The sequence below is a fragment of the Anguilla anguilla genome, chromosome 5 (genome assembly GCF_013347855.1).
Source record: "Anguilla anguilla isolate fAngAng1 chromosome 5, fAngAng1.pri, whole genome shotgun sequence".
NCBI classification, from domain to species: domain Eukaryota; kingdom Metazoa; phylum Chordata; class Actinopteri; order Anguilliformes; family Anguillidae; genus Anguilla; species Anguilla anguilla.
In genome coordinates this window covers 16753759-16781706 of record NC_049205.1, presented here as the reverse complement: position 1 = coordinate 16781706, position 27948 = coordinate 16753759, and the positions used below count along the sequence as shown (strand labels likewise).

Below are 27948 nucleotides of genomic sequence, written 5' to 3'. Positions count from 1 at the left end.
ATGTGAAATGGTTTTATTATTTTTATAAAAGACCAAAATAATTTTACAATTAAGAGCAGAATTACATCACAACATAGTTTAGGAACAGTCTCACCATTCTATAAACAAAATTGTAGAGATTGGCATTGGTGGTAAGGTTGTCAATATCACTGGTTCTCAACCTTGATCCTGGGCCCCTGTGCATGCTGTTTTCGTTCCAACCACAATTGTCTATATTTTCAGTGATTCAAAATATATACGATGGTAACTGATTAATAATATTAAAATAAGTGAAAAAGGATTTTTAAAATTACTGGTCACTTTTATAGTGGTAAATAACTGCAGGTTCAAGAGGATAATCAAATGGGCAATATGTAATTAGAAATTGCAGTCATACTTCATAAAATACAGAAATCAAAAGCAGTGCCTGTAGCATCAGTTGAATTGACTCGTTTTCTTTCTTGTTCTGGAACCAATCATTTTACTGAGTTTCACCTGGCTGTCCTTAACATTTAAAAAAGAAATATGTGACCTATTCACTTTCACCTGACAATGCATAACTTAAAAAAAATAAATATACGACCTGTTCACTTTCACCTGACTGTGCATAACTTTTAACAACAAAATATATGACCTGTTCACAGACAATATCAGACTGATTATGTGAGGCAATTATGTGACCTCAGCACCATCTACTGGTGACATAAGAACTTAAATGAAGTAAAGGACAATAAACTCCAGAAGTACAATATAATACAAGTCAGGGGTTCTCTGTCTTTTGTGATTTCAGAGTGAGATGCAAAACATACTGTCTTTGCTTCTACATGCTTCTTCAGTTGATTTCTGTAAAGCAGGAGTTCTCAACTTTTCTGATGCAGGGACCTAGGCCCAAAGACATCCAGGGGACCACCATCATAAGATAAAAAGGGTCATATTCCTTTTTATTTTTAAAGGGGTTTATATTTACAAATACTTTCCCAAATCTATATATTGTCATTGCATATCACGTCTGGCCAAGGACCCACTACAGTGCCTTGAAGGACTGCTAGCGGTTTGAGGACCCCCTGCTTTAAAAACCCAGGCAGTAAGGGACTAACTATAGAGCAGGTGCTTGTAAAGTATAATTTTATTCATTTGGGACAGAATTTTAAATTGTATTTTAAATTACACAATTTCACATGCCAGAAAAAGGTAAGCATAAATAATAATGAAATCCATACAGTTAGTACAACACTGGAAAGTAGTTACACCAATGCAATCATAACAGGCTTTCAGAGGCTCCACCCTATGTCTTTATAATAGAATTAGCAGCACAAATAATATTACATTTTTTTCATCAAGGCTGCATCCATTCACATTATCATTTCATTGCTCTTACGCTGTTGTTCAGACATAGAATTATTAAAAACATTCATGTTCTAGGACCCTTTCATATACTCAGATTAAATACATATAGTTTTGAGGCAGTTTACAACAGATCAGGTCAGTGCAGTCTAATTTCTGTTGAATTGCGTGAGGCCTCCTCTCCCTACTGAATACTGCAAATGGTGGGGAAAGATGTTTCTTTCCATTGAGAAGTAATTGTGGGCGAGTTACTTTATATTGTCATAACTCATCATAGATTGAACTAGACAACTGAACATTTGACATGGTCGAAACTAACCATTCATGCATATGGTTAATATGTTGAATGGCCAGCCTTGGTGTAAAGGTATTGGTATTTTAAAATAAAATTTGGGTAACCAGAGTTGTAAAAAAGTTGTAAAAAAAAAAAACTTATAGTGAAATCAAAGATGGATTATATAACCTGTGTAATGAGGTGCTATTTGGACACTTGATGTCACTCAACAGGAACCAGTACTCCCACTGCATACACTACACATTATATGGAAATATATACAACATCAGTTGTTCTCTGAGTTTCTGAATAACAGTTAACTCTCATAGTGAGGGCTGTTTGCATTATAGAATTTCAATTCTACTGTATATACATAACAGTTTTTCTACAACATTTCATATTCAAAGTTATTGATGGTGAATAGCATACAACACTGTCAAAACATAAAAATCAATGCGTGTTTAGCTGCCTGCTGTCCAATTTGACTGAAAGTAGATAATCATGGAGAGTCATAACATATGGCTCATAAGGATATTCTTGAGATGAACCAGGTCTTTGACTGATGTGAATCCTTTTGAATGAGCCCACAATATTGGTCCACGTGCTGAAAAAAATCAATGAATACGTGCTGTGTTGCTCCATAGAAAAAGCCCCAGTTTTCAGAAGATGGATAAATTGTCCAATAGATTTTATTCTTCTTCCTTAGCTAGTTTTCTAGATGTTGAATGTTGTTGTTATTCCTCATTCATTTGTACTGCAGTCTGCATTTCTAATACCAACCTGTCAAACTATCATTCCATGTTGCACATATTTCTGAGGCAGACAAGTTAAATGAGACAGGGGCAGCTACCATTCAGGCCCAACCAGCAAAGAATAGCACCCATTCAGAAGAAAGGACCATTGAGGGGAGAGCATCGGGTTGGGTGGTTCTGGGTGGGAAAAGGCCTAGCCAGTCAGACGGGCTCATACTGCACTCCGGCTCTTGGCGGGCAGCAGCTCGCACCGTCCCGAGGACATTTCGGAAGGGTGGGCCAGGTACTCGGGCGAGGACAGCGGCGGGGCGGCGTCCTGGACGGGCCACATCTCCAGCCAGGTGAAGGAGGGCGTGTAGGCGGGATGGGCGCGGGAGAGAGGCCTCCTTTGCCTGTAGTTGATCCACACCTGGAGGAGGGTCTCCTTGAACGGACGCGTCGTGAGCGTGTACAGGATTGGGTTGAGCGCGCTGTTGATTGGAAGGATGAAAATCACCACCCAAGAACTGATTGTGCCTGCGGAACAACAGACGGCCAGATACATTTATGCGACTCTCAGCCCTGTTTGATGTGGTGGATAATGTACAACTGATCGTTCTGGTGTCTCCCAGAAAAATTTTAACTAGAACCGCATTCTCCAATCTCCTTATTTCTTGGCATCATTTAAATATGTAAATATGTAAGTTTTTTTTTTTTTTTGGTTTCAGGTCAACTAGGATGTTGCATTATGTTTAAAATTGGCGTTATAGGTTGGTCTCTTTTATAAGAACCAAGTTGTCAACTGTTTTTCAGTTTGCAGTTCCTCAGTAATCTCCGGATAGAATTTCTATAATCATGGAGTGAGACAGACACTGGCATGCCACAGAGGATGAAACTGAAAACAAACAAATGCCAAATAGACAAAAATAAGGAGACACAATATAATTATATCTTCCATACTCTCATCACCCATTGAAATCTTCACTGTAGACCATGGGCATATGTCACAAACAACATGGTGCTACACTACTTATTTTGGTGGATTGGAATGCAGTAAAAGCTGTTATTCAGCTTTTACAAATACCTTATCTTCATATCCAAATAAATAACCTGTTGTATCTCTGGACAAAATAGAGAAGGTCTTGAATAATGTAACTTTTCAGCCGACTGAAATTATGTACATTCTGTACACAGCATATATTGTACATTCAACAAATGATGGCAACTGAGAAGAAAACCGAAGTGCTTTTTTTTTGTTCAGTTCTATTTTTGAAACATGTGGCTCAGATCATGAAAATGAGATCTATTTATTCCTGGTGATTTGGCAACAAAACTCAAAATGACTCACCTGGAATTTCCACCTGCATCAAAGATAAAATCTTTAGCACAAAAATGGGAATCCAGCAGAGCGAATCTGTGATCACGATGGAGAAGAAACGCTTCGCGATGGTCACCTCCTTTTTGATGTGATTGCTGTACTCTGTCGCTCTTGTGCCTGTCTTCTGGATGTTGTAAAACATGCTTCCGTATGAGAACACTATAATAAGAAAGGCCACCAGATTCAAGCCTGTGGAAGACAATGATAAACACACATGCAGGCGCATATAACTCAAAGGACGCATGAAAGTAAGGTTACAAACTGAAGGCCCAAAAACGACGTGTGAACATATGGTATATTTCAGTGGGCTACAATACTGGCTCACGGTCCCATTTGGGTTCCCTACCCCAGTTCTACACAGCGCACACCCTTATGTATGTACACTAGCACCCTCTGCTGGACAAAAGCTAATGCACCGCTTGAAACCATCAGGAAATTTAGCAACGGCCACAGCACATCAATACCATGGTGTGTGCAGAAAGCATGAACAGTGACAAAATAAGTTTCAAATAATCTGGTAATAATCGAAAATAGTAGTAGACTGACAGTAATAATGATAATGCTAATACTACTCTCACTGATGGTAATAATAATAATAATAATAATAATAATAATTGTAAAATTACTTATTTTTGAATGACCCTGCGATGTGTCACACTCACCCAGGAATATGACAATCGAGTACACCTGCGCCCCCACAGTCTCAGGCTGCTCGGCGTGCAGCGGGAAACACACTCCGTTGGTGCCGTAGAAATTCCGGAAGAAGCCCTTCCCGACGAGCGGGAGGAAGGCGATGACGAAGCCCAGGACCCATATGGACACCAGCACGCTGACCGTGCGGCAGCGGCCCGGCGTGAGGTACTGGAAGGGGTAGACGATGCAGACGTACTTCTCCAGGGTCAGGTAGGTGAGCAGCAGCACGGACACCTCCGTGGACAGCATGGCCAGGGAGCCCACCACCTGGCACTGGACGCTGTCCATCCACGACTGGGCGTGCCGGTTGTACTCGCCTCGGAACTTCAGGTCAAAGGCGCCGATCACAAACAGGTACACGCCCATTAGACCGTCTGCACCTGGGGCGGGGTAGGGGGTGGGGGGGAAGGTGGGGAAATTTGGGTAGGATTCGTAAGAATGTTCATAATACCACGGAGAGGAAAAAGTAAGCTGTTGCATTGTTATAGAATGCCTCCAAAAAATAGCTAAGTCACAATGAACACAGTGGTGGAGGCGTGGATTGCTGTGAAGATGCATAGACTTACAAACCATACCAAAAAGGAAGCAAGCAAGCCATATTACATGTGAAATTCATAGAAATGCATATTTCAAATACATGTGATTTGAGTACCACACTATTAAGAACATAATGATATTTGATAAAGAGAGCAGATCATTCAGCCTATCTAGGTTCACCATTCATCCCAGTTTGGTGTCCTATAAAAACACATGAATATAATCCAGTGGTATTTCTCTTATAGTTTTGAGGTGGCTCTAGGACACATGTACATTTATTTTCAGGGTCTTTAAATTTCTGATAAGCCATGGAACATTTCCCTAACCTAAAAATTATTTCAATTTCATCTTCAAAGTAATCCAATTTCATGGAAATTTGACTGCTGTGGTAGTAAAAATTGCATTTGTTATTGAAATTTAACCGAAATTCATGGTTTTAAAGTTCATTTTTAACTAATAAAATAAATAAAATCATGGAAATTACCTTGAAAAATATGTGGAAACCCTCATAATTATATAAAAATTCACTATATTGTTTAATAATAAAACATAATTGCTGTATATATATACTGCACACATGCATACATACTGATACTACGGTATGAAAATTGAAACATGTCACTTACAACAGAGAGATATGATGCACATGGCGTGCAGCTTGTTTTCAGATCTGATGTAAGATCGCATGCAAATAACGAAGATGTTCCCAAAGCACGTGGTGGCCGAGACTACCCAGACAAAGACCCGGAGTACGATGTTGGCCAGCAGATTCTCAAAGGAGGAGATCCCGTCCGTGTTTGGCTTGCAGCTGCGCACGTGCGGGGCGTAGCCGCAGTACTGGAACTTCTTAAAATATCTTTTAAGAAACCAAAGTGGAGCAAAGAAGAAACCATTAGTTCTTTCACATGTTCCAAGAATTTACTGCATAGCACCGACAGGAAATTACATCATAAATATATTCTATAGCAACAAAATTCACTCTTGGTCTGGATGAGCCACAGGGTGCTGCCAGAATGTGTGAGCAAGGTAGGCATCAACTGCCTTGTGAAACATTACAATTAATAAATTGTGCATGATTGTTAATTATCCTTTATTGTTGCAACAATAAACAATTTTTGTTTTTGGTCATATCAACCAGTAACAAATGAGGAAGTATGTCAAAGCAAAGGCACTGGGTAGGACATCTACTTAAAAGGCATTTCTGTTACTTTCCATGATCCTTTCCCATTACATTTATTTCACTGGTACACGTGCCCAATAGTTTCTGTGCGCTGAAGTCAGCTGACACAGTGGCGGCAGCAGTGGCCCAAGCCTAGCTTGCCCATCCTGACCGCACGCCTCTGCAGTTTAAGTGAGAAAGCACATGCAGTACTCACATGTGTGTTAGGTCCTTCAGAGGTTCAAACATTCGTCTCTGTATGTTGCTAATCTCTATGCCCTCTATGCTTCTAAAAAACAGATAATTTCACAAGCTTTCATTAAAGCCTGAAGTAAAGTGAAGTAAACCTCTATTCACAGGGTTTTAATGCGATCTGTTTAATCAACTATCCAATAAAACTGAATTACCGATCATTTCCTTTTGCGGTATCATACACAGTAAAATGTTCAGTGTTAAAAATCAACTCTTACATTGTACATAAGGTACCTATTGGTACAAAATGTACTCTGTTAAAGTTGAATAAACACTGGACATGTCACTATGTTTCAGTCCTCAGTGTTCAATGTCCCTTTTAGCACCGACAGAGAATCTAATGTGACCGCCATTAGTTTCAATTGACTCGCAATCTGCAGTCAGAAGACATATGCAGCGCAGTGTAATGAGTGATGCTATGTTTGCACACCAAATGCATTTCTGTGTGGACACCAATGCGCTCACGAAATGAGGCACAATTTCTACCCAGTTTTTATCCATACGGCAGACATTTTCGGATGCTGTGGGTCTATTACTAAATCATTTTTGGTTAATGGAAGCTGAGAAGGTTTTTAGGAGAAAGTACCGTGTGCCACAGCACTTAAATGCACTCTCTCAAGAGAGTCCATTTCCCTGGAGAACACTTCACAAAGTGCTATTAGTGGCAGGTTATCTGGACAGAACCAGGGAAACTTCAACCTTGGTGTTTGGTTTGGATCATACTGGCCCTTTGGAAACTTTTAATAGAAGACAAGTGTAAATTTGGTTCTTGTTTTGTGTTTTTTGTTGTTGTTCATCATCTTTATGTCTTTTTGTCTACATGGTTTCTTTGAATACAAGATAAATATGAAAAATATTGAAAAATGTCAGTTCAAAACAATAAATATTTGTAATCTACTGTATGAACAGCTTGTTTCATTTATATTTTCACAGATAGACATGCTTTATGCCACCCATACCTTCATTATAGAGAATTTTAAAAATATAAATCACATCTTCACAAAAAATGAATGAAACGTTCATTGTTAGACATGATCTAGCAGAGGTAAATGGCAACCCATATATATTGTTTACAGTGTTTTGATTTGAGACAAAAGTGATATAAATTGAGTGTTTCTGTATAAATTTTATTTCTGTATTACTTCAAAATCCCAATAATGTCCCAGGTATATTTGACCCAGGCGAAAAGTTTCACAGGTGTTAATAAGTAAACAGAACTCAAGGGTTAATGTCTATATAATCATCTTAGTCTTACAAAAGACACACGTTTGCAAGATTTCTCTATTATAATATATTTAGTTATGGGTTTAGAGAACAGTTTACACTTCAGGATAAAAATCCTCTGACTATATATAGAGATGAATATTGAATTCAACAATGTGTCTTCTCCACAGTGATTGACAGATAAAGAAGCACCTTCTCTGTCAACCAAACAGCAAAAAAAGCTACTTACAATGATTTTAATTTATGCAGGTTATCAAAGTGGTCCATTTGCAATTCAAGAATGGGGTTATAGGAAATATTCCTATGAAGAAAGAGCAGTGTCAGAATTGGTTTTATAAACAGTTTCAAGAAAACCAAAATGTATTCTGCTTCACAAAAAAAAAAAAATAATAAAGTTTTTCATTAATAATATCTACTCACAGTGTGTCTCCATCAAAATGACAGATACGCAGTTCACCCCTTCTGTTACATCTGGTTAAATTCATCTGACTGAATTCTGCTCTGCTGGGCACTATTATTATTTTGTCAGGTTCTATTGGTGTCTGTCAGCTCTTGTGTTTATCGATACCAAAATATTTTAAATTTGCTCCTTTCAGCTTGAAATAGTAATAGTTTCCTATTAAAAATGTCTGAACTTTACAAAACATTGTAGCCTTCCAAAGTTGTGTTGCATGAATTCAAAATCCACCGGGAACAGGAATGCCATGTCATATGCAAATTGGCATAATTACAAATAGTTCCCTCTGTTGTGCTCCCTTTCTCCCCTCAAACTTCCTGTAGTCTATTGTAGTCAGTATGTCAATATGTATAACATAGATATACATTTACATGGTCACATAGGTAAACCAGAATAGTATAAAAATGCAAAAAATAGCAAGCTCTGTGTATGATATACTACAAATGATATATTTTTAGACATATTCTGTGTATACACAACATAACACACTTACAGCTGTAGGAGTTCACCAAGATCAACAAAGAGATTTGGGGGAATTGTTTTGATCTGGTTACTTGACAAATCTCTGTGAAAAAACAGGGAAATAAATACAAGACATTATAAGAGTGTAACCTCAAAAGCATTCTAATAGAATAAAAAACTGTGTTCTGTTACGACTGTCATTAATCAAACAATATTCACAACATTTATCAATGAATACATCTTCTTAAATCAATTTAGTCTATTTTTTAACGCCTTAGTCTATGTGTTTAAACTTGCCACAGACTTAAATAAACTGAAACAATGTTTTTTCCACCTCTACAAAACTGTTAGATGTTTAAATGATAGATGGAGTTGGGAGTAGGTTTCAAACAAACAATTATAGAGGACACATAAACTTTCTGTTCACCAAAATTTTAAATGAGTGTTTCTGGTGCTTTCAGTAATACCTTGCATAGACCTGACAAGTACAATTTGGAAAATTATGGAGAACCTTCTGCAAATGGGTTAAAAAAAACACAACAAAGTTTCCGAGCTGAGTGAGTGAACTTACAGCTCCCCAAGTTTCTGTAGCGGTGAGAAAGCATTTTCATGTAAGCGACTGATTCGGTTTCGCTGTAGAACCCTAATGGGGATGGGAAGCAAAATGAGCAGCAGTTACAGTTATCAGAGCAAAAACGTCTAATCCAGGATATTATTATTCCTTCAAACTGCCTTACTACATAGATGTCGCAACACCATGGTAATGTTCTCATGTTCACAAACCATGTACAAGAACACAGGAACAGTTAAAGGCATTTTTCCCCCTTTCCTATCAAAAAGCCAATATTCATGTGAAGCCTGAGCAGAGCACAGCTGGCCCCCACCATCTTGTTTCTGAGGTAATCAGCCTGACAACATAACAGCTTTTCAGACCATCTCAGTCTTTAAATGCACTAATATGGGCACAGTTCTTATGGAACTGGTCTCTGTGTCCCTTGCTAGCAGAAATTTGACTCGTTGTCTTTTTCCGTCGTGTTTTGTTAATAATGCTAGTTGGAGCTGTTGTTCTGTGGAAGAACTTAAGAGATGCACTGAGAAAAATTCTTTCAGGCAACAACAAGCTTACAGCACTGTCAGCATTTTGCAAGAGGAGAAAGTCACATTCCCAACCGTCTCAATCTGATTGCCTTCCATATCACTGAAAGATCAGGACAGAAGAGAAAGATTATTACTGACAGTCTGTTATCTTGCTCCCAGAAACACAGTCAATGTCTTTTTATCCTGAAAGGTCACATTATTATTATTGAAAACAATTTTTATTGTATATTGTACTATATAGAACAATTCACTCATCAGTTCAGTCTGCATGTGCGTGTCTGTGTATGTGTGTGTGTGTGTGTGTACATGTACGCTGATGTGTGTGTGTGTGTGTGTGTGTATATATGGGTGTGTGTGTGTGACATTGTGAATAGACGGCTGGACTCACAGCCAGTTCAGTTTAGGCATCTCCAGACAGATAGTCTTGTCATGCAGCTGACTGAGAGCATTATTCAGGAGGACCCTAAGCATAAAACAAAGCCAGTTATGTAATTCACTGTGTGTCAAGGGCGTTTTCTTGTTTTCTGTATCTGTAAAAATATTAAAATGTACACTTAAATAAAAGTAATTCTTTCAATTTTTCTCTCAATCTTCAAACAACAGTGAAGAAATATAGCCGTCAATGAAACCAGTTCAACCATAATACAAAAGAGTATAAATGGTAAGGAGTTATACATCTGTAAGCCTGTGGAACAATGTAGAACACGTGAAGGCTGAAACAGAACACTTACAAAAGGACCAGTGAGCGTAACCCAGAGAACGTCAGAGAGGAAATCTGGTTGATTTTGTTATTTTCCAGGATCCTGTGATCAATGAAAAAATGATGAGGGAAATTATTTTAAAAAGGCATTGTATGAATGAACAGAGCAAAGTCATTTTTTTCATACGTATATAACAAACAACAATGTAGTGTTTTAAAGCAGGGCATCATTAATAAACTCACATTAACTGAATCAAACTCAAAGATTCTCTGTTTTAAATAAATATTCTAAAATTACTCTGTCAGAGTTGAAATTTATATAGAGCATGTTGCTATGCACAGGTAATAGTGATTACATCAACAAGGATATTCATTCATAATGGCATTATGGGTAATTTTTAAAACAGAAAGTTGAATACTGAAGGGATAACTTACAACCATTCAAGTTTATAAAGATCTTGAAACACCCCAGGCTTTAAAATGGATATTTTATTGTAGCTCAAATATCTGTAAATAAAACACAACCAACACTGATTTATCAAATACTAAAAACACACAGCTGTTGTCAGGACTTCCACATTCTGAAAATTTGTTCCTCAAAGAATTCTGTTGTTGCTGTAGTGGCCTTCTATGAAAGGCTGACAGTTTAAGCTATTATTTACACAAACAACTATTTATTCAAGAATATAATAATTTATTTAAACAACACAGAACAGCAGACACAATACAAAAACATTGGAATGTACAAATAAACACACAATAAGTCACAGCAAAATAACCAATGCTAAAGAGGCAACATAAAACAATAAAAAATAAGATAAACAAGTGAAACAAAGGACAGCAAAAGACAGAAAATGAATTGAAATGAATTCATTACAGCAATGAGTATACTCATTATCAGACATCTCCTCTGAAAAGTATGGCTCCATGTGAAACTCTTGGACTTTAAGTGGATGGTTGGTCACAAGCATTCAATAACAACATGCAGTACATCAAACTGCAATGCAGGAATCATCCTTTCAGTGTCCAAGTGGACTGCAGCATTATATCATTAAAGAGCTGGCTTAGACTGAGAAGAGAAGCACTTCTATTGGATTGACTCGCAGAAAGTATGCAGCAGCTTTTCCTGACAGAATTTCCCATCATACACTTGCCATGCCATATGCATTGCACCAACATAAAGTGAAATGTATGCTTCTCGCAGGGTTTTGGGAAGAATCTGCAAATTTAATATTTTACAGTCTGCTGACGTGAGGCCAGCCTTCAGACACTGTACTGCCAACCCTGCCGAACTGACAGCAAAATATACCGCACTTTGAAGTGCAATCGGGAAGTTATGGGGAAGAGGCAACCTCTCGCTTTCTGTAACAAGACTTGACAGGCCAAAAGAGCACACGGTACGCTTTTAAATGTATTCATCAATCAGGGTCAAAATATATTTCAGATGAAAGATGCATATGCTTTCAGCATAAACAAGGTCATGCAGTCAGGTCCATAAGTATTTGGAAAGTGACACAATTTACATCATTTTGGCTCTGTACGCCACCACAATGGATTTGAAATGAAATAATCAAGATGTGATTTAAATGTAGACTTTCAGCTTTAATTTAAGGGTTTTGTCAAAAATATTGTATGAACAATGTAGGAATTACAACCATTTTTATACATAGCCGCCCCCCCCATTTTAGGGGCTCAAAAGTACTTGGACAAATTAACATAATCATAAATTAAATTGTCATTTTTAATACTTGGTTGCAAATCCTTTGAAGTCAATGACTGCCTGAAATTGCACCACAGTTGTTTCCCATGGTCTTCCGGGCCTTTTGCTGTTCCTGAGCTCACCAGTACATTCTTTCTTTTTAAGAATGTACCAAATAGTTGATTTGGCCACACCTAATGTTTTTGCTATCTCTCTGATGAGTCTTTTGTTTTTTGTCAGCGTAATAATGGCTTGCTTCACCGACAGTGACAGGTCTTTGGACTTCATATTGAGAGTTAACAGCAACAGATTCCAAATGAAAATGCCACACTTGTAATCAATTCTACAGCTTTTATCTGCTTACTTGTAAATGAAATAATGAGGGAATAACACACACCTGGCCATGGAACAGCCAATTGTCCAATTACCATTGGTCCCTTAAAAAGGGGGGGACCACATATAATAAGTGGTGTAATTCCTACACCGTTCACCCGATTTGGATGTAAATACCTTCAAATTAAAGCTGAAGGTCTGCACTTTGAGTTCATGTTCCTTATTTCATTTCAACTCCAATATGCTGTGGTACACAGCTAAAATAACAATAAATTTGTCAATGTCCAAATATTTATGGACCTGACTGTATATACAGTACTCTGCCAAAGTCTGAGACCACCCTTTCACTGATTTACTTTCCACTGAAAACAGCCATTAAGTGCAAATCGTTTCTTTTTCAGTGTTAAACAATAATGCAGAAAGCATTTTTGTTTTACAGAGAATTACAGAAAATCCTCCACCACTACATATAGTATCACATCTATCAGTATTTTTCCTCTCTTTCTTTTCTGCATCCAATCAACAAACAGGTAACAGTTATGTCCCCCTACAAGAGTTATTTACAAAAGTGTCAATGATGTTATGCTAGAGCCCCTTTGCCTTCAAAAGCGACTCGAACATTCAAGCAGGGTACCCAAACACACCTTAGCTGCCTTGCAGATTTCTTTGTCAAGTGTATGTAAAATGGCTAAAGGAAATTTCTGATGGGATTAGATATAAGATAATTCAACTGCATAAGGAAGGTGAAAATTAAAGTAAAAATAAGTGAAACTTCTTTTAAAGATTATTGCAAGACACAGAGAAAATGGAACTCCTACCAACCATGCAAGAACTGGTAGACCACCAAAAGTTTAGTACTTAAAGATTTTATCTTTGAGAGATCTAAGGAAAAATATATCTCTACGCTACAGATCTAAAGAAATCCACAGGTATTTCTGTCAATCCTTCCACTGTGTGAAGATAACTCAATGTTATGGGTTTGAAAGGATTTGTAGCTATCAAAAAGCCACTACTGAGAATAAAGAGAATAAAACTTGCACTAGTACGCCGAAACTGGACAGCTTAGATGTGGAGTAAGGTTTTATTGACCGTTAAGTCTAAATTTGTGATTTTTCTGAACTATGAGAAGGCAGTATGTATGCCATTGAAGCAATGAAAAACTCTGAGAATCATGCCTGGTGGTAGATCAGTGCAAGTTTGGGGTTGTATAACAACATCTGGAGTTGATGATTTGGTTTTTATTGAAGGTATAATGAATGCTGATACAATACAAAAAAATCTTAGCACATCATGCAAAAGCCTCTGAACAAAGCCTGATTGGGAGCAAATTCATTCTTTGGCAAGATAATGACCCCCAAGCACACTGCTGAGAAAATCAAGCTGCTGGTGTTCTCAGAACAATGGAATGGCCACCCCAGAGTCCAGACCTCAACATCATTGAATGTTTTCAGGATTACTTGGACTGAGAGAAGCAGAGCCACTTCTGAAAGTGATCTTTAACAATCTAAAAATCTGTACAATAAGCATGGAAAAATATCCTTGCAGATTAAAAAAAAAAAAAACTCAAAGCAAGTCTCCCAATGTAATAAAGGCAAAGGATGGACACGCAAAATACTGAAAGATTTGATATTGTACATACACTACATGACCACAAGTAATATGGAATTGGTCCACCCTTTGCGGCTATAACAACCTCCACTCTTCTGGGAAGGCTTTTATTGCTGTGTCGATTGCTGCAGGGATTTGCTCCCATTCAGCCAGAAGAGCATTAGTTGGGTCAGACACTGATTGGACGATTAGGCTTGGCTCACAGTTGGCTTCCCAAATGATCTCAAAGGTGTTGAATGTGGTTGCAGACCAGTCAAGTTCTTCCCCACCATTCTAAAAAAAAAAAGCGAAACCAATTCTGTATGGACCTCATTGTGAGCCTGGGGGCACTGTCATGCTGAAACAGGAAAGGGCCTTCCCCAAACTGTTGGCGAAGCACAAAATTGTCTAGAATGTGATTTTATGCTGTAGCATTAAGATCTGCTTTCACTGAAACTAAGGGGCTTAGCACAAACCATGAAAACAGCCCCAGACCAAAGGGTGTCCACATAATTTTGGTCATATAATGTAGAGGTTTTTATGCGGGTTTGTGTTAAATATGTTTGCTTCAATATTTTCTGACACTGAAAAACGAGTACCTTACACTTCGTGACTGTTTTCACTGGAAACTAAAAAGAAAGGCTGATTTTTGCACAGACCAGTGTGTATATACATACACATGCACACAGATATGTGTGAATGCCTGTTGAGTTATATTAAATATGCTTCTATTTTTTTCTACGTAAAAATATGATCGATATTGGAGGAAAAAAAACATTCTAATCATGAAATATAACACCGAACGAAAGGTCTCAAACATCAGTAATCAACAGTTCTGTGACGGAGCCCGTAGACTATGACTCATCAAAGGCCAAATGGAAATACCTCACGGAAAACAGAAATTCATATTCACGCGACAGCTTCAAGTGCTAGTCCCTGTGTGGATTTCAAATGTCTCAGGGAGAGCATAGGAAATGGATGGAAATCTCAGGTAAGATTATCAGAGAGGATCCAAGGGCTCTCACAAAGCCCTGAGGATTTGGCCTGATCTCAAGCGCTATAACTGACTAGTGGATGATTTCTGGTTATCACATTAATGGTAATACAACGTTCACTCCAGATGATCCTGTAACTTTGAACAAATAGACAAATGGCAGTTGTACTTAATGTTTTAAAAAAAAATTGACAATGGGGAAAAAAAGGAATATAAATTTGTGGGCAAAGCAATTGCGAATGGAAACAAGGGAAGCCCTGTAGAACTCACAGTCTTGTTAAATTATACAGTCCCCTGAATGCATGTGGGTTCACAACTCGAATCCTATTGTGCTGAAGATATCTACAAAAACAAAGTATATTGTGTGAATTGTAGTTTAAAAACAAATACGTTATTGCATGCTTAGCTGTTGTGTCAAAGTTAAGTATCAGGACAAATGACCTTTTTATTGCTTTTATAAAAATGCTGCAGGGTTGTTTCTTGCGGTCGCCTCTAGATGGCACTGTGAGACTCTGCTTAAGCAATTTCCAAGGCTGGAACTAACGCAACAGGGAAAAAATATCCGCACACCAAAATTAGATGCGCCCAAGAATTTACTGAGTTAACAACACAATGTTGAGAATGCCTGATGAGGTCTCTGTGATCGAAACGTTGCCTTGTTATCTCAGTAAATTCATTTCGGTCAGCAGATATTTTTCCCTTTTCGAGTTTACCTTTTTATCCTGCACCTGAACACAGCCTGGGCTGGACACTAATATATCTCCTTTGTAGAACTAATGTAGTACCAGCCAGTACCTCCTGCAGACTGCAAATGCTTCAGTGTCCCTGGCTTCCTCAGAATTATCTGAAGTAGCATTCTCCCTTCCGTCCTTCCGACATCATTGCACTGATCTGATGAGGCTACTGATTGACAAGGAGAGTTTCTACCACATTGTTTCACCTGTCCCTGTTCTCCCTTCTATATGACAGGTGAAGAAAAGATGGAAGGAAGGACACGACTTCAGAGTCTTCAGATGCTGCTCCTTTCTTCAAAACAACCTTTTTCACTCTTTCCCAACCAGGGTAAAGAGGGAAGTGACACTTTAAAAAATAATCTGAAAATTTAAATAATGAAAATTCTGAAAAAAAATTCCCATAACTATTGCAAAACAGTTTCTAAAAAAAAGAGAATGAAATAAAAATAAATAAATAAATAAATTTCAAGATATCCTCCCCTGCTGTGAAATGCAGTCATGAAAGGGGAAAAATTATCTCTGCTGAATTATAGAAGTAGGCAAGGCAAATATTTAAAGCATCCTCATCAGCAGCAGATCATTCATGAATAACGCAACACAAAACTTCCTGTTTGCAGTGAACACATCTTCACGTAGGCAATATGAAGCTTACGGCTGTATTCTGAAAGATTAGGATAAAAAATCTGAAAGAGCTTGAACAAAAGCTTTCATTTTTGTGGATTTAAATAACATAGAGAGTTCTGCAAAACCTTGCATTAATTTGCCATGTCATTGTTTTGAGTCATCTCAGTCTAAGGTAACCTGCATAGAAAGCCTATTATATTATACAGCTGCATAGCCAGTAGTTAAGTATATTGCACAAGGATAACACGCTATGATGCACTGGGTTCAAACCCGTAACCTGGCAACACAATTCACTTTGCTAACCAGCATGCGATACTGCTGGGTCCTCTCCCAAAATGTCAGAACTAATCAAAATTCAAACATAATAAACAACAGGATTAAGAGGGCTTACAGTTTCTGAAGATTCTGGTACTTATAGAATATATCAGCATTGAGTTTCCTCAGCCTGTTTCTTTGCAGAGACCTGGAATGGTGACAAGCGATTAGGTGCAAGAAACAAATCCGAATGCAAATCCCAGTGCCATCATAATGACTCTAGGAGTGCTTTGCAGGAAATTTCAGAGTTACAGTTTATCGTTTTATCTCCAAATTGGTGACTGTTTATTTAATCTGTTATTCAGTTTCGAAAGTCATCCAGCTGAAGTTGTTCAGCTCTCAAGGATGTACACCACATTTGGAAACCTTCCAGACAGTGGCAGCTCATCAACTGGGTTCTTTGTTAAATACAAGTGTATGACACTAAAGGAAAAGAGGCATATAGTTATAGCCTTATTGTCTCTGTTTGAACTGCCCCATTTGATTTGTTAGTGCAGTAGCCTCTGTCCATATGGGAGAGTGCAGACCTGTATAGGATCTGCTTTGAAAACATTCATATAAAGCTGTTGCTTCTCAAGCTTCCACAAAAATAGGGGATATTTAACGTGTAGCTCATGCAGACAGATTGTGGGCGCCCAATTGACCTGGTCTCAGGCGTGCGATGAGGCACAGCCTTCCTGCTGACTGAAATACCTCGCTTCTCAAGTCCAAAACCATGTCAGGTTCTGTTCCACACTGGGGCTGCTGGCCACAATCAGCACTGGACGGTCCGAATTGCCTACCGGCCCATTTCTACAGTAGAACAGTGCCATAACAGGTTTAGCTACTCAACAGCTCAGAAAGATACATACTGGGCCCACAAAAAGTAATACGTTTAAGCCAGGGGTGCTGGGTGGCTCATCCTGTTAAGGCACTGTTCTAGTGCATGGATGAGCACCACAGTCTGGTATCGAATCTGAACCATGCCAGGGTTGACTGTGGCAGGCAGGTCCTCTGGGTGACTAACAACTGGCTCAAGCATTGCAATAGTACGGAGAGTTTCATTAGGCCAGGATTATACAGTCAGATCACGCAATGGTGACACCAACACATTGATTACTTTGTCAGTTTGACACAATTATCATCAAACAGATTTAGAAATGGTTTATTAATCTTAGCAAATATGAAAAATAATGATCTACCCTTTCTTGCAGAAATCAGTATATAGTGTCAGAACAATGCAATGGAAAATGAATTATGTCTACACCATGTTTTATTGCCTAAAGAAATCCTAACCCTTGCACAATGCCATCAGTTCAGACCTTATGCAACAAAGCCAACAGAAACAAAATACACCCCATCATATTTATGGAGAAAATATTGACCTGAATATTTACTTTATATTTCATAAATATATATATATATATATATATATATATATATATATATATATATATATTTCACAAGCATGTATTTAGAAAATGTATTGAAATATCTGAAAGCAATCTGAATGTTTTCTCATATATCGTGAAGCATCGCAGTATCTTAACAATATACTTAATTTCAGTGTGCGTTCAGTATATCCCACTTCTGCAAGAGAAGCCTGACAGAACTGACCTGAAAGACACTGGCTCCTGAGAGAAGATTCTGGAAAGCAGTGTAGCCGGACACCAGGCTCATGATGGTGTACTTTGAGAACCGACGGGTGAGAGATTGCATCTGGGGGTGGCACACCCCTGTACTCACATCATGGTGACGTTCGTGGAAACCGTCGGGACGCTCCGGAGCAGAGCGCCATCGCAGTCCAGCTCCAGGCCCCGGCACAGGCACGAGTCAGGGACGGCCCCCAGCACTGGAGGAGAGGGGTACAGGACAGCACGGGAGGCTTTCTCCGAAAAAAAAAAAACTTACGCGACAGCCTGGATTCAATCTAACCCCACTGAAGTTTTGCTTTTTAAAAACGAAATAAATAAATGATTCATGGCAAGGTTAACTTCTTTTCTGGTACTTAGACTTTCATGAGTAGCAAACAAGGAAATACAGTCTTAAATGTAAAATGCCGTGTGTGATAGAGCTGAACAGTACGTACGCAATTTGACCTTCCTTCTTTGAGGTTTAAGAGTGTGCATATTATGCCTTTAATTACACAGGATGTTGAGTTTAGCAAGCATACACATCAATGAAAAGTGTTGTCTACATAAGGTTACTTGCTTAAATGTTTTACTTAGATATTAGGAGGATTCTGACCCAAGAAACGTGATCGCAAGTATAGACATATTCATGAGCAAAGGCCACTTTATTAATATTTTCCTTTTCAAATATATTAATTTCACAAGTGCTTATCTCTTACACAAAAGATCTTCACTGAATACATTTTTAAATCAATTTGTTCTCAGCGCTTCTGTGATTAGAATAATCTAATAAAAATGATGATGACTAAAACAGTAGATTAGATTTAAGCATCAGACGCCAGTTAATTAAAATGACTTTGGAGTAACACTGAAAGCTTTCTGTCAGATTTTTTATCAGTATGCAGTAACACCTTAAAAGTTTGCATTTGTGCAACTAACTGCATGTCAAGCAGGTTGATAAAAAACAAAAGAAAAAAATAATAATCAAGAGACATCTATTTGTGAAAATAGTATAGATGTAAATAAAAACATTTGGAAACATTTGCAAATGGATATCCTGAGCACACTTTACAAACATACTACACTGGATGATGATTCTCCATTTTTGATGGTGACAGTATTTTTCAATATCCCATGTTACACATAGAATGAGCACAATTAATCTTGATCAAAACAAGAATCCTCTAGAATTCAATTGTCAATGCAATGCCAGTTCTTTGATGAAGAACTCAATATCATTTCTTTCAGAAAAGCACTTGCAAGTCCTCTGGCTAATATATGTTAACAAATAAATGCAATTCAGAGGTACAGGAAATTCAGGCCATACTGTATACCTCTACATTGTTTTTCAAGGAGATTTTACTTCCTTGAAAGGTTCATATCTTTTGTTCCTATAGAATTCCTCCCACTAACCCCCTGTGATTGATTCCTGCACCCACATATTTCTATTTCATTCAAATCTGTTTCTGACATCAATCGAAAGCTAGTTGAAACGGTCTCTTTGAAGACATCTCCCTAAATAGATTGTCAGAATCACAAAGCAGTCCTTCTAACTGTCAGGACAAATTGGCAGCATATCTAACTTTCTCTGTGATAGGATGGGTTTGAATATGCATGTTCCACTGAAGAACATATCGTTTTAAAATTGGCCAAATTCATAGCCTGCCACTGTGATTGGAACTCCACCAGCAAGCAAAGTCCATTAAAGTTCTCGTCTGATAAGCAGAATGAATGTGTTCTGAGGTTTGGCAGTTTCCAGAATTTAAAAATGAAGTTCTATTTGTGAAAGGGAAAATTCTGATAGATGTATGTGGTGTGGGGATGGCTGGTTTAAGGAGCCACACCTGCCCTGGGTCAAGCTAATTAGACTTGGTTAATTAGATAATTGGCCAGGCTAATTGGACCCGGGAACAGGGGTGGCTGCACCTGTGCGTAGTGAGGCAATCGGTGCGCACAGGTTAAATCTGCCATTCCCTCCCACACAAAGGAGAGCCTCTCGGTCATGACAGAGTTAACATCTACTCTTTAGCTGTACCATCTTGCCACCCTCGTAAATAAACGTGGACTGTTTGAACATCGTCTCCCTGTGTCTCTGTGCTGGAGGGCCCCTTGGAAAGCCACTTCGGTGGACTGTGGCAGGCTTGTTTGCCACAATGTTCAAGACGACTGTCCATGACTACCATTTCCCAATCTAGGAGGCAAAGATATTCACAGTGCAAAAACAAACACATTGCCACTGCTGCTGTTACAACATGTGACTAATTAAATAAGGTGAACAAAAGAAGAGCAAAGGCAAAATCAACAGTACCATTTATACCACAACACCAAATAAAATAATCTGCTTTCATCCTGTGCATACTGTGTAACATCGTAGATGATGAAGACAACAGTACACTCTAGCCAATAAATAGAAGTCTTATGAATTTGATTACGTGACTGATGAATTTTATTATGTGATGCGATTATGTGACTGCTTTTGTGTAGATTTATGACAAATATGGCAATAATAATGCTACATATTTTTTACTTGAAGGAAGATCCTTTTGTTTCTGGTATGGTATCTCTAAATCACAGTGCAGATTTACCCCTGAAATGCAAGTAAGATATATTGATAATGAAAGCTATTACAGTATCCTGATAACTACTTAAACATCAATTCAATTAACAATATTCAGTTTGGATACCTAGGAAGGTAGGATCCACTAGATAAGAATTGTTACACATTGTATTTCATATATATGTATGTATGCTAACCATAATCATTACAATTAGTGGCTTGTATATATCACACCTGGAATAAGATTTTAATCACCTGACCAACAGAAAATAGAACTCAGACAAATCTACTCTTATACTCTTAACATCATTTTTCGCCTCATTATTTTTTTTTAGAAATACAAAAGTTAGCATCCCCCAAATTAACTTCTTAATTGTAATCACATTTTTACACAAAATTGTCTCATATTTGTGGCCATGAACTCTACTGTAAAGCCCATTGGCCCATATCAATCTGCTTCACAGTGCTCATTGGAAATGTAATGTACTTGAATTATTTGGACAGGAATGTGATTTACACAAATATTATCAATACTGTGATCAGCTCAGTAGTAATTGCTCAATTGATTTTTATTTTTTCAATCAAGGGTTATGATGAAGAGTGAAGAAATTTAAAAAAAGTGAAACAAGCACCCTAATGAACCCCCCCATCCCATCCTTCAAGGTGGATATCTGAAATGGGTAGTTCAGAAACTAAATATACCTTCCCTGCATTATTTGTGCAATAATAAATCTTGAAATAAAACCTTTCACTTATACGTACATTGTTGAATGCTACAAAAAAAGCTAGCATCATTTATACTTACAGCATTTCTTGGACTTGGTTCCAAAGTCATCATTGAGGATTCCAAAATATTTGTCAAACAGATTAGGCCATCCATTGTTATCTCCTATAAATCATAATAAGATACACTGTAAAGTTTGAGTAATAACATTACTTTCTTTTTGAAAGAAAATGAGCTGAATAACAACCTTGATGCAATTAGCAGTTCTTGTTAAAATGTTACCTTCTTTTTGGAAGAAAATGACAGGTATAGCAATCTTAATGCAATCAGCACCTACAGTATGGCCCTTCGAGGCCAGTAGCACTGCTAGTGTTCATTCCTCCCACCTAATCAGTGACTGATTCATACCCTGTTCAGACCTGGGACAGAAATGGGTGGAATCTCTGTTGGATCAGGGATATGAATCACTCACTTGAGTTGATTTTGTGGTAGAAAAGAAAACCACCATTGCCACTGGCCACCAGTATCAAATTTCAGTATCCAATATTTTCATTTCACAATTAATTAATATCAGGTGAAACTGGTGGCCTACCCCTGAGCCAACAAAATTAGCATACATATCTTTAGCCCAATAGATTAAAATAGAGAATCAAAATGTAGTTTCTGTTGCACATTTTATAAGAAATATCAACATTTTATACAATATATGATTTTTTGCATACTACGGAATCCATTCATACACAACATATATTGCATGAAATATACCTGAGAAAGTATCCATGCACTTGCTTTCAGTATAATCAATAGATACTTTAAAAATAAGTTCCATGTATTTTGGATGACAAAACATGCCATAAACTAAGAAATAAAAGTAATAATGCATATCGAAATGCATAAATTTATTTAGTTATCAATGTATTTTGACATAATTTCAACACTGTATTGCAGAGATGACCAGGAGCAACAACAGAAAATAGAGGTCTTTCCTCTATATCTGGGAATTACCTTCAATTTGTTTGCAATGGCTTGGCACAACACACCACTTTGAAAAGGGATCCCTAATAGCACCTGACTGAATGCAAAGTGCTTTCAATCAGGTGCTAACATGACTAAGTTTCTGTGTCCCATCCATAAATAGCAAGCTTTTAATGACAAACTGCAGGCCCAGGGTCACTGTCACCTGTCCTTTATTAAATGCAATTTATATTTTATTTTTAATCAGTTTTGCCATTGGTTAAAATGACAGTGACATGTAAATTCCTATGGGTTGAACCACTCGTGTGGTCCAGTGTACAATTTAGAAACAAAAGGATAATCCTGAACTGACTTCATTGGTTAGGGTAGCAATATGTTTCATTTTTTTTCGATGGAGGAACAATCTCAGGCTGCCATCTTGTACTGCTACCAATATTTACTTAATGGCTATCATGGCAATTGAATGACTCACAGTTGTCAATTTCAAGAGGATAGCACATTCGGACACTCTAATATGAAGGGACAGCTTTATATTAAAAGATGAGGGCATTTTAAACACTGTAAATCACGGTGTAATATTGTTATAAATGTGTTTCTCATTTTAAATGAGCTGCAATCCAAATAGTTTCATTTGGAAGCTCTGTCTGGTTCTAATCTGTAATTTGCATAAAATGTAAATATGTGTTCTGCAGATGATTAGAGCCAATATTTCATTTAATTCATTCAACTTTTCATATTTTAAACCCTCAAATCCTGTACATCCTCCATTTTAGACAAGGTTGAAACAAAATAATTCAATGCAATAACACCACAAAATGACATAGCAAAATGTGTGTTAAATCAACTCTAACAGTTCATTGAATGCCTTACAGACACATACTCTATTAGTGTTTAAAAAACTCTATCAGAGTTGATTTTACACTGAACATTTTCCTGTGGAGAATTCAGTCACCATCAGAGCAAGGCTGTGATCCAGGTCTAGAGTAGGAATGCTGAAGAGAACAGTTTCAAAAAAAGGCCTTGAATGTACGCTCAAAAGCTGGACAACTTACGTAATATCTTATGTAATATGTAATATATCTTGTGTTATAAATACTGCCATGCTCTGAAATGGATGGATTTTAGGGTCTTCGTTCAGATAATCATCCACAGCCAAACACATAACAACGACAGTACTGGCAAGCACTAGATGCCTTCTTTATTAACTATAGAGTAGCTTGCTTGAGAGGCTATGATGACACATAAAGAATAAGACTAGGAGTACAATTACACTGATCTTATGAATGGAATTTAGGGAGAGAAACTCTATGCCTGCGGAATCAACATAACAGTAAATGTGCACCCTTAATATACTCTGTTCACTTTGGTGCAAAATAAATGTTGTGAAAATTACATTTTTTTCCATTTTTTGGATTAACACAAAGGAGTGCTGCCTTTTTTCACTCAAGCTTTGCTTCAGGGACTATGTAAATTTGAATTTTATTTTCGGGGCTTAGCGCCTTCACAATGTATTCTTCAGGGCTAGCGATTGATATTCGTAAACGTGTACCCACTGCAAACACAAAGACTACAAGACATTTCATACATATGCACATATGCACATACATACTGTATCCGGAGCACCCTATTGGAGACAACCGGGGGAACTCACCGCAGTTTTCTTCATCTGCCTGGTTACCACAGTCATCCTCGCCGTTACAGTGCAGGAGCTGCGGAAGGCATTTGGTCAGGTTTCCACACGGGAAATAGCCAAGTGGACAGTTGGACTTCTTCTCTGGGACACTGAATGAGGTTAAAGTAACTGTAAAACACAAAAGAGGAACAATGTGAAAAGATTTCCATTATGCATGACAGTATCAGCTTTTCACAGATAGGCAGTAAAACTAGATTTAACTGAATGCACAGGGTTAGTTAATGTTGAGAGACTGTAAGAATTTCATTTTAACTCTGGACATTTTGCTAAATTCATATGAAGCCTTAATCTTGCATCTTCTAAAACTAAAAGGAAACCTTATTATGAATCCCAGTGTCCAGTTAATAAAGCAACCAAGGTATTCACACTCTTGAAAATGATGAGCAAATAAGGCTCTATAAAATAAGCGATACAGATGGGTTAAGGAGCTATATTTTATCCTAAAATAGGAAAATTCTATATTTTAATACTGACACAACTGCTCAGCCTCCCTTGGCTTCCTGTCTTACTGTATCTAGGCATATCTTGTATCTTGGTGATACAAAGTCTCCAAACCTACAAACGTCCAGGTTTTTGGAAGGGATTCCAGAAAAAAGCTCAATTGAAGGCAATCAACAAGAACAAGTCTAAAATTTGCTAAACTGTACTGAAACCTTGACTGTAACTGGATGTTACAAACAAGACCAAAATCGAGGTTTTTTTTTTGGCAAAATACACCATCCAACAGCGTGTATTCAACAGAAAAGGGATGTTACTGTTGTTGCAACGGAAGAAGGATGCTAATGTTACAAAGAATGTCTTACCTACAGTGCAATTCAATGGGGGACCACTTCTTTTACAGGATTGTTTTGCATCTACTGGTCCTGAGGTTCTTGATAAGGTCAATGGAATCATAAACTCAAGAAAGTACCATGCCATTGTGGTTCTCTTTTCCAGAAAGCTCAAACCTGGCTGGAAATGGAGCGTTCAGCAGACAATGATCCAAAGCTTGCCTCAAACTAAACTTCACACAAGCTACAAATATACTGCTATCTGCTATACTGGGCTATCTGCCTCCAGACTTAAACACAACCAAAAATGTGTGGTTTGAATTGAACAGGGCAGTCCACAAGCACAGACTGAAAAACCTGAAGGATCTTGTAAAATCTAGTATGGGAAAATGATCCTCAAAATATGTTCATAAAACTCATAAACCACTATGGACAACTAAATAACACTCCTTTCAAAGGATGTACAAAGTACTGACACAGTGGTAAGAATATTTGATCCATTTTTAGAAATCCATATACAATTTGAGAAAAGTGGTATTTGGCTTGATTACACTTAATCACTATTAAAATGGGTTATTCAATCTTTGAGAATATGCAGCTGAGTACTTGTACTATTATTTCATTTAGGCAGCCTTTTTGGGTCATCTTTATCAAAGGTGTGAATACCTTCTGAGGGCACTGCAGATTTTTAATTAAAATAATGATAATAATTTAGTTGAATCTTCATCATAGTGAGTATAATACTAATCAGAACAATTCAAACGCTAATCTATAAGGTCATTTTAATTATGCAATTGCATGATACAGCCTAATTGAACAGTGCACACATTGTAAATATATAAATTATGCAGCAGCAATGGTTCTTAAATCAATAGTAGCGAATGCAATGAATGCACATACAGACACGCGCGCGCGCGCGCACACACACAGTACGTTGCAATATTGCACCATTTGCTTGCTATTAAAACACATCTCCGAGGAAAATGGTAAATGCAATGAATTTGACCTAACATCAGCACGTCATATTTTCATAAGCATTCGTTCATACCCTTAGGAAAACACGAATTTAAGACTTCAGTCAAAGCAATTAACAACACTAACTTGATCAGCTATGTAAATGTGTCTGACTTAATTGCATCAACAGTGCAAAATAACTGTTGAATAAATGAGATATATGCCTAGTTTAATGAATATTAAGCCGGACGCTATGTTGGTGGAGAACATCACGTGCAGATCGATTTCATATTTGTCGAAAACCCGGTCATTGAATTCTGACGGAAATGTACAACTCATGGTGCACTGGAATGCTTCGATACACATTTTCATTAACGTTCCGATAAATTTGACAACTGATATTCAACAAAGAAAAATGTGTTTATCATGATTCAATTAAGCAAATGTAAACATCGCTTTGTCTCAATGTTTTCACACCTGTAGGTAATTGATGTCCTTTTATGCAGCGCAATTTTCCAACACAGCAACAACAACGAATTATGTAGCATATTTTAATTTCGTACTAACAAGGCTCTTCAAGTTCAAGAGTTCTGTCCAGCTGCACAGTTCGTTATTTCTAAATGGACTAAGCAAAGTTTTCTAGTTCTGGTGCTGCTAGCTACCTACCTACCTTCTTTCCCCCCCTGAATGTCTGTTGGCTACTCAGTGGAATACAGTCAATTATCGTTTATAATGAACTTCATTCCACAAGAATATTTGCCATTCTAAAAACATAGGTTCCCACAGTCAATGCAATACAGCATATTTATTGTTAAATATATGCAAATTGAATCATTATAGTTTATTATTCTAGCGCATATCAGATTTGTGTATTTTCCCAGTAAGTGCGACTAAAGTATTTAGGCTGAAGCATGATAATACTGTGACCAATCGATTTGTTCTCATTCTCATATAAGACATTGATTAGGAGCCTTACCTGTCGCTCTGCATAAAACACTGTTGGTGATCAGGAAGCTTACAATTAAAGCTGACATGTTACACTAACACTGTTTGAAATATACCGCGAGTCTGTATACGTTCTCACTTGCAACGACTTCTTGGCGAGTGTATAATCCAGCAGGGGGATCCGGCGCTCATAAGTAGGGAGAGCTCTTGAGTTAGTTGAAGCAAACACGCTGGTGAGGCAAGCAAATAACTGCAACTACAGAATGTGTAAACGACTTGTAACATCGAGTAGCTGTGACTCAAAATTTTCAGTCGTTGGAATGTCGTGTGATTTCATAAATAATGAAAGGTAGGACATGTTAACAGTGAGTTGAGGGAAACGGAGTTGAATTGCCCCATAAAGTAGTCTACTGGACTATGATTTCTTTCAGCATATGTACTGCAAAGGTAATCACTAATTTGAGGGCACTGGTGGGACGATTATTATACACACGTTACAGTGAAAATGGACAACATTCATGATATGTATTTTTGTTTTTGATCATTTATTTTAGCACAAGAGTTGTTGATGTCGAGAAATTGTGGGGTCTGTCAGCTCCACAGTTCACACAGCCTAAACTGGGACTAATAAAACAATTCCAGCCTTACAATGCCAATGTGTCCATGATTACTAGAGACACTGCTGCTGGAGCATCCCAGCTAACCATTTTTGTCCCTCAGAACATTCTGGAAATGTTAGAAAATTGGTTTGTTAAACGTTCCCAGCACATGAATTTGTTCAAATTCCTGGGCGTGCCTCGAAAGTCATCTTTAAGTCACAAGGGACTTTGAATTAGCAGCCTTTCTTATTCGAATTTGAATGGTGGATTCTTCTAGTCCTGGTTAAACACACTGTGTGGGTGTACGTAGTTTTCATCCAGTCACCTGGGGAATATCTGATGTCAACTTTATTCACAAAAGTCAATTTACAGTTGCAAGAAAAGGTTTGCAGACCCTTTGGGATAATTTGAATTTCTGCGGAAATCTATTGAACCTGCTAGTCTCTGTTCATGAGTGCGCTGTAATAAAAACACAAAACAAGAATGGTATTCCTGGGAGGACACCACAAAGAAAACCACTGCTCTTCAAAAAAAAAAAAAAAAATGC

The 27948-nt window shown here is 37.6% G+C and overlaps 1 protein-coding gene across 1 annotated transcript; it reads right to left on the bottom strand.

The window, feature by feature from the left end:
* Window positions 1–46: 46 nt before the first annotated feature.
* LOC118227047 (relaxin receptor 1-like) lies at window positions 47–27049 on the bottom strand. The gene is made up of 17 exons (XM_035417136.1): window positions 26834–27049; window positions 24092–24241; window positions 21547–21630; window positions 18300–18405; window positions 16651–16722; window positions 10724–10795; window positions 10320–10391; window positions 9977–10051; window positions 9617–9688; window positions 9062–9133; window positions 8522–8593; window positions 7801–7872; window positions 6313–6384; window positions 5563–5792; window positions 4369–4779; window positions 3677–3895; window positions 47–2865 (listed from the first exon to the last, which is right to left on the bottom strand). Exons 1-17 carry the CDS (start codon window positions 26889–26891, stop codon window positions 2561–2563), a joined length of 2214 nt encoding a protein of 737 aa, XP_035273027.1. The 5' UTR covers window positions 26892–27049; the 3' UTR covers window positions 47–2560.
* Window positions 27050–27948: the final 899 nt, after the last annotated feature.

Excerpts from the sequence above, each read along its gene's own strand:
- LOC118227047 (XM_035417136.1), bottom strand. The coding sequence starts at position 26,891 with ATGTCAGCTTTAATTGTAAGCTTCCTGATCACCAACAGTGTTTTATGC. Across the intron at positions 9,689-9,976 it reads ATGCCTAAACTGAACTGGCT|TGATATGGAAGGCAATCAGA; the intron begins GTGAGTCCAGCC and ends CTGATCTTTCAG. Across the intron at positions 7,873-8,521 it reads CTTGGTGAACTCCTACAGCT|GAATATTTCCTATAACCCCA; the intron begins GTAAGTGTGTTA and ends CTTTCTTCATAG.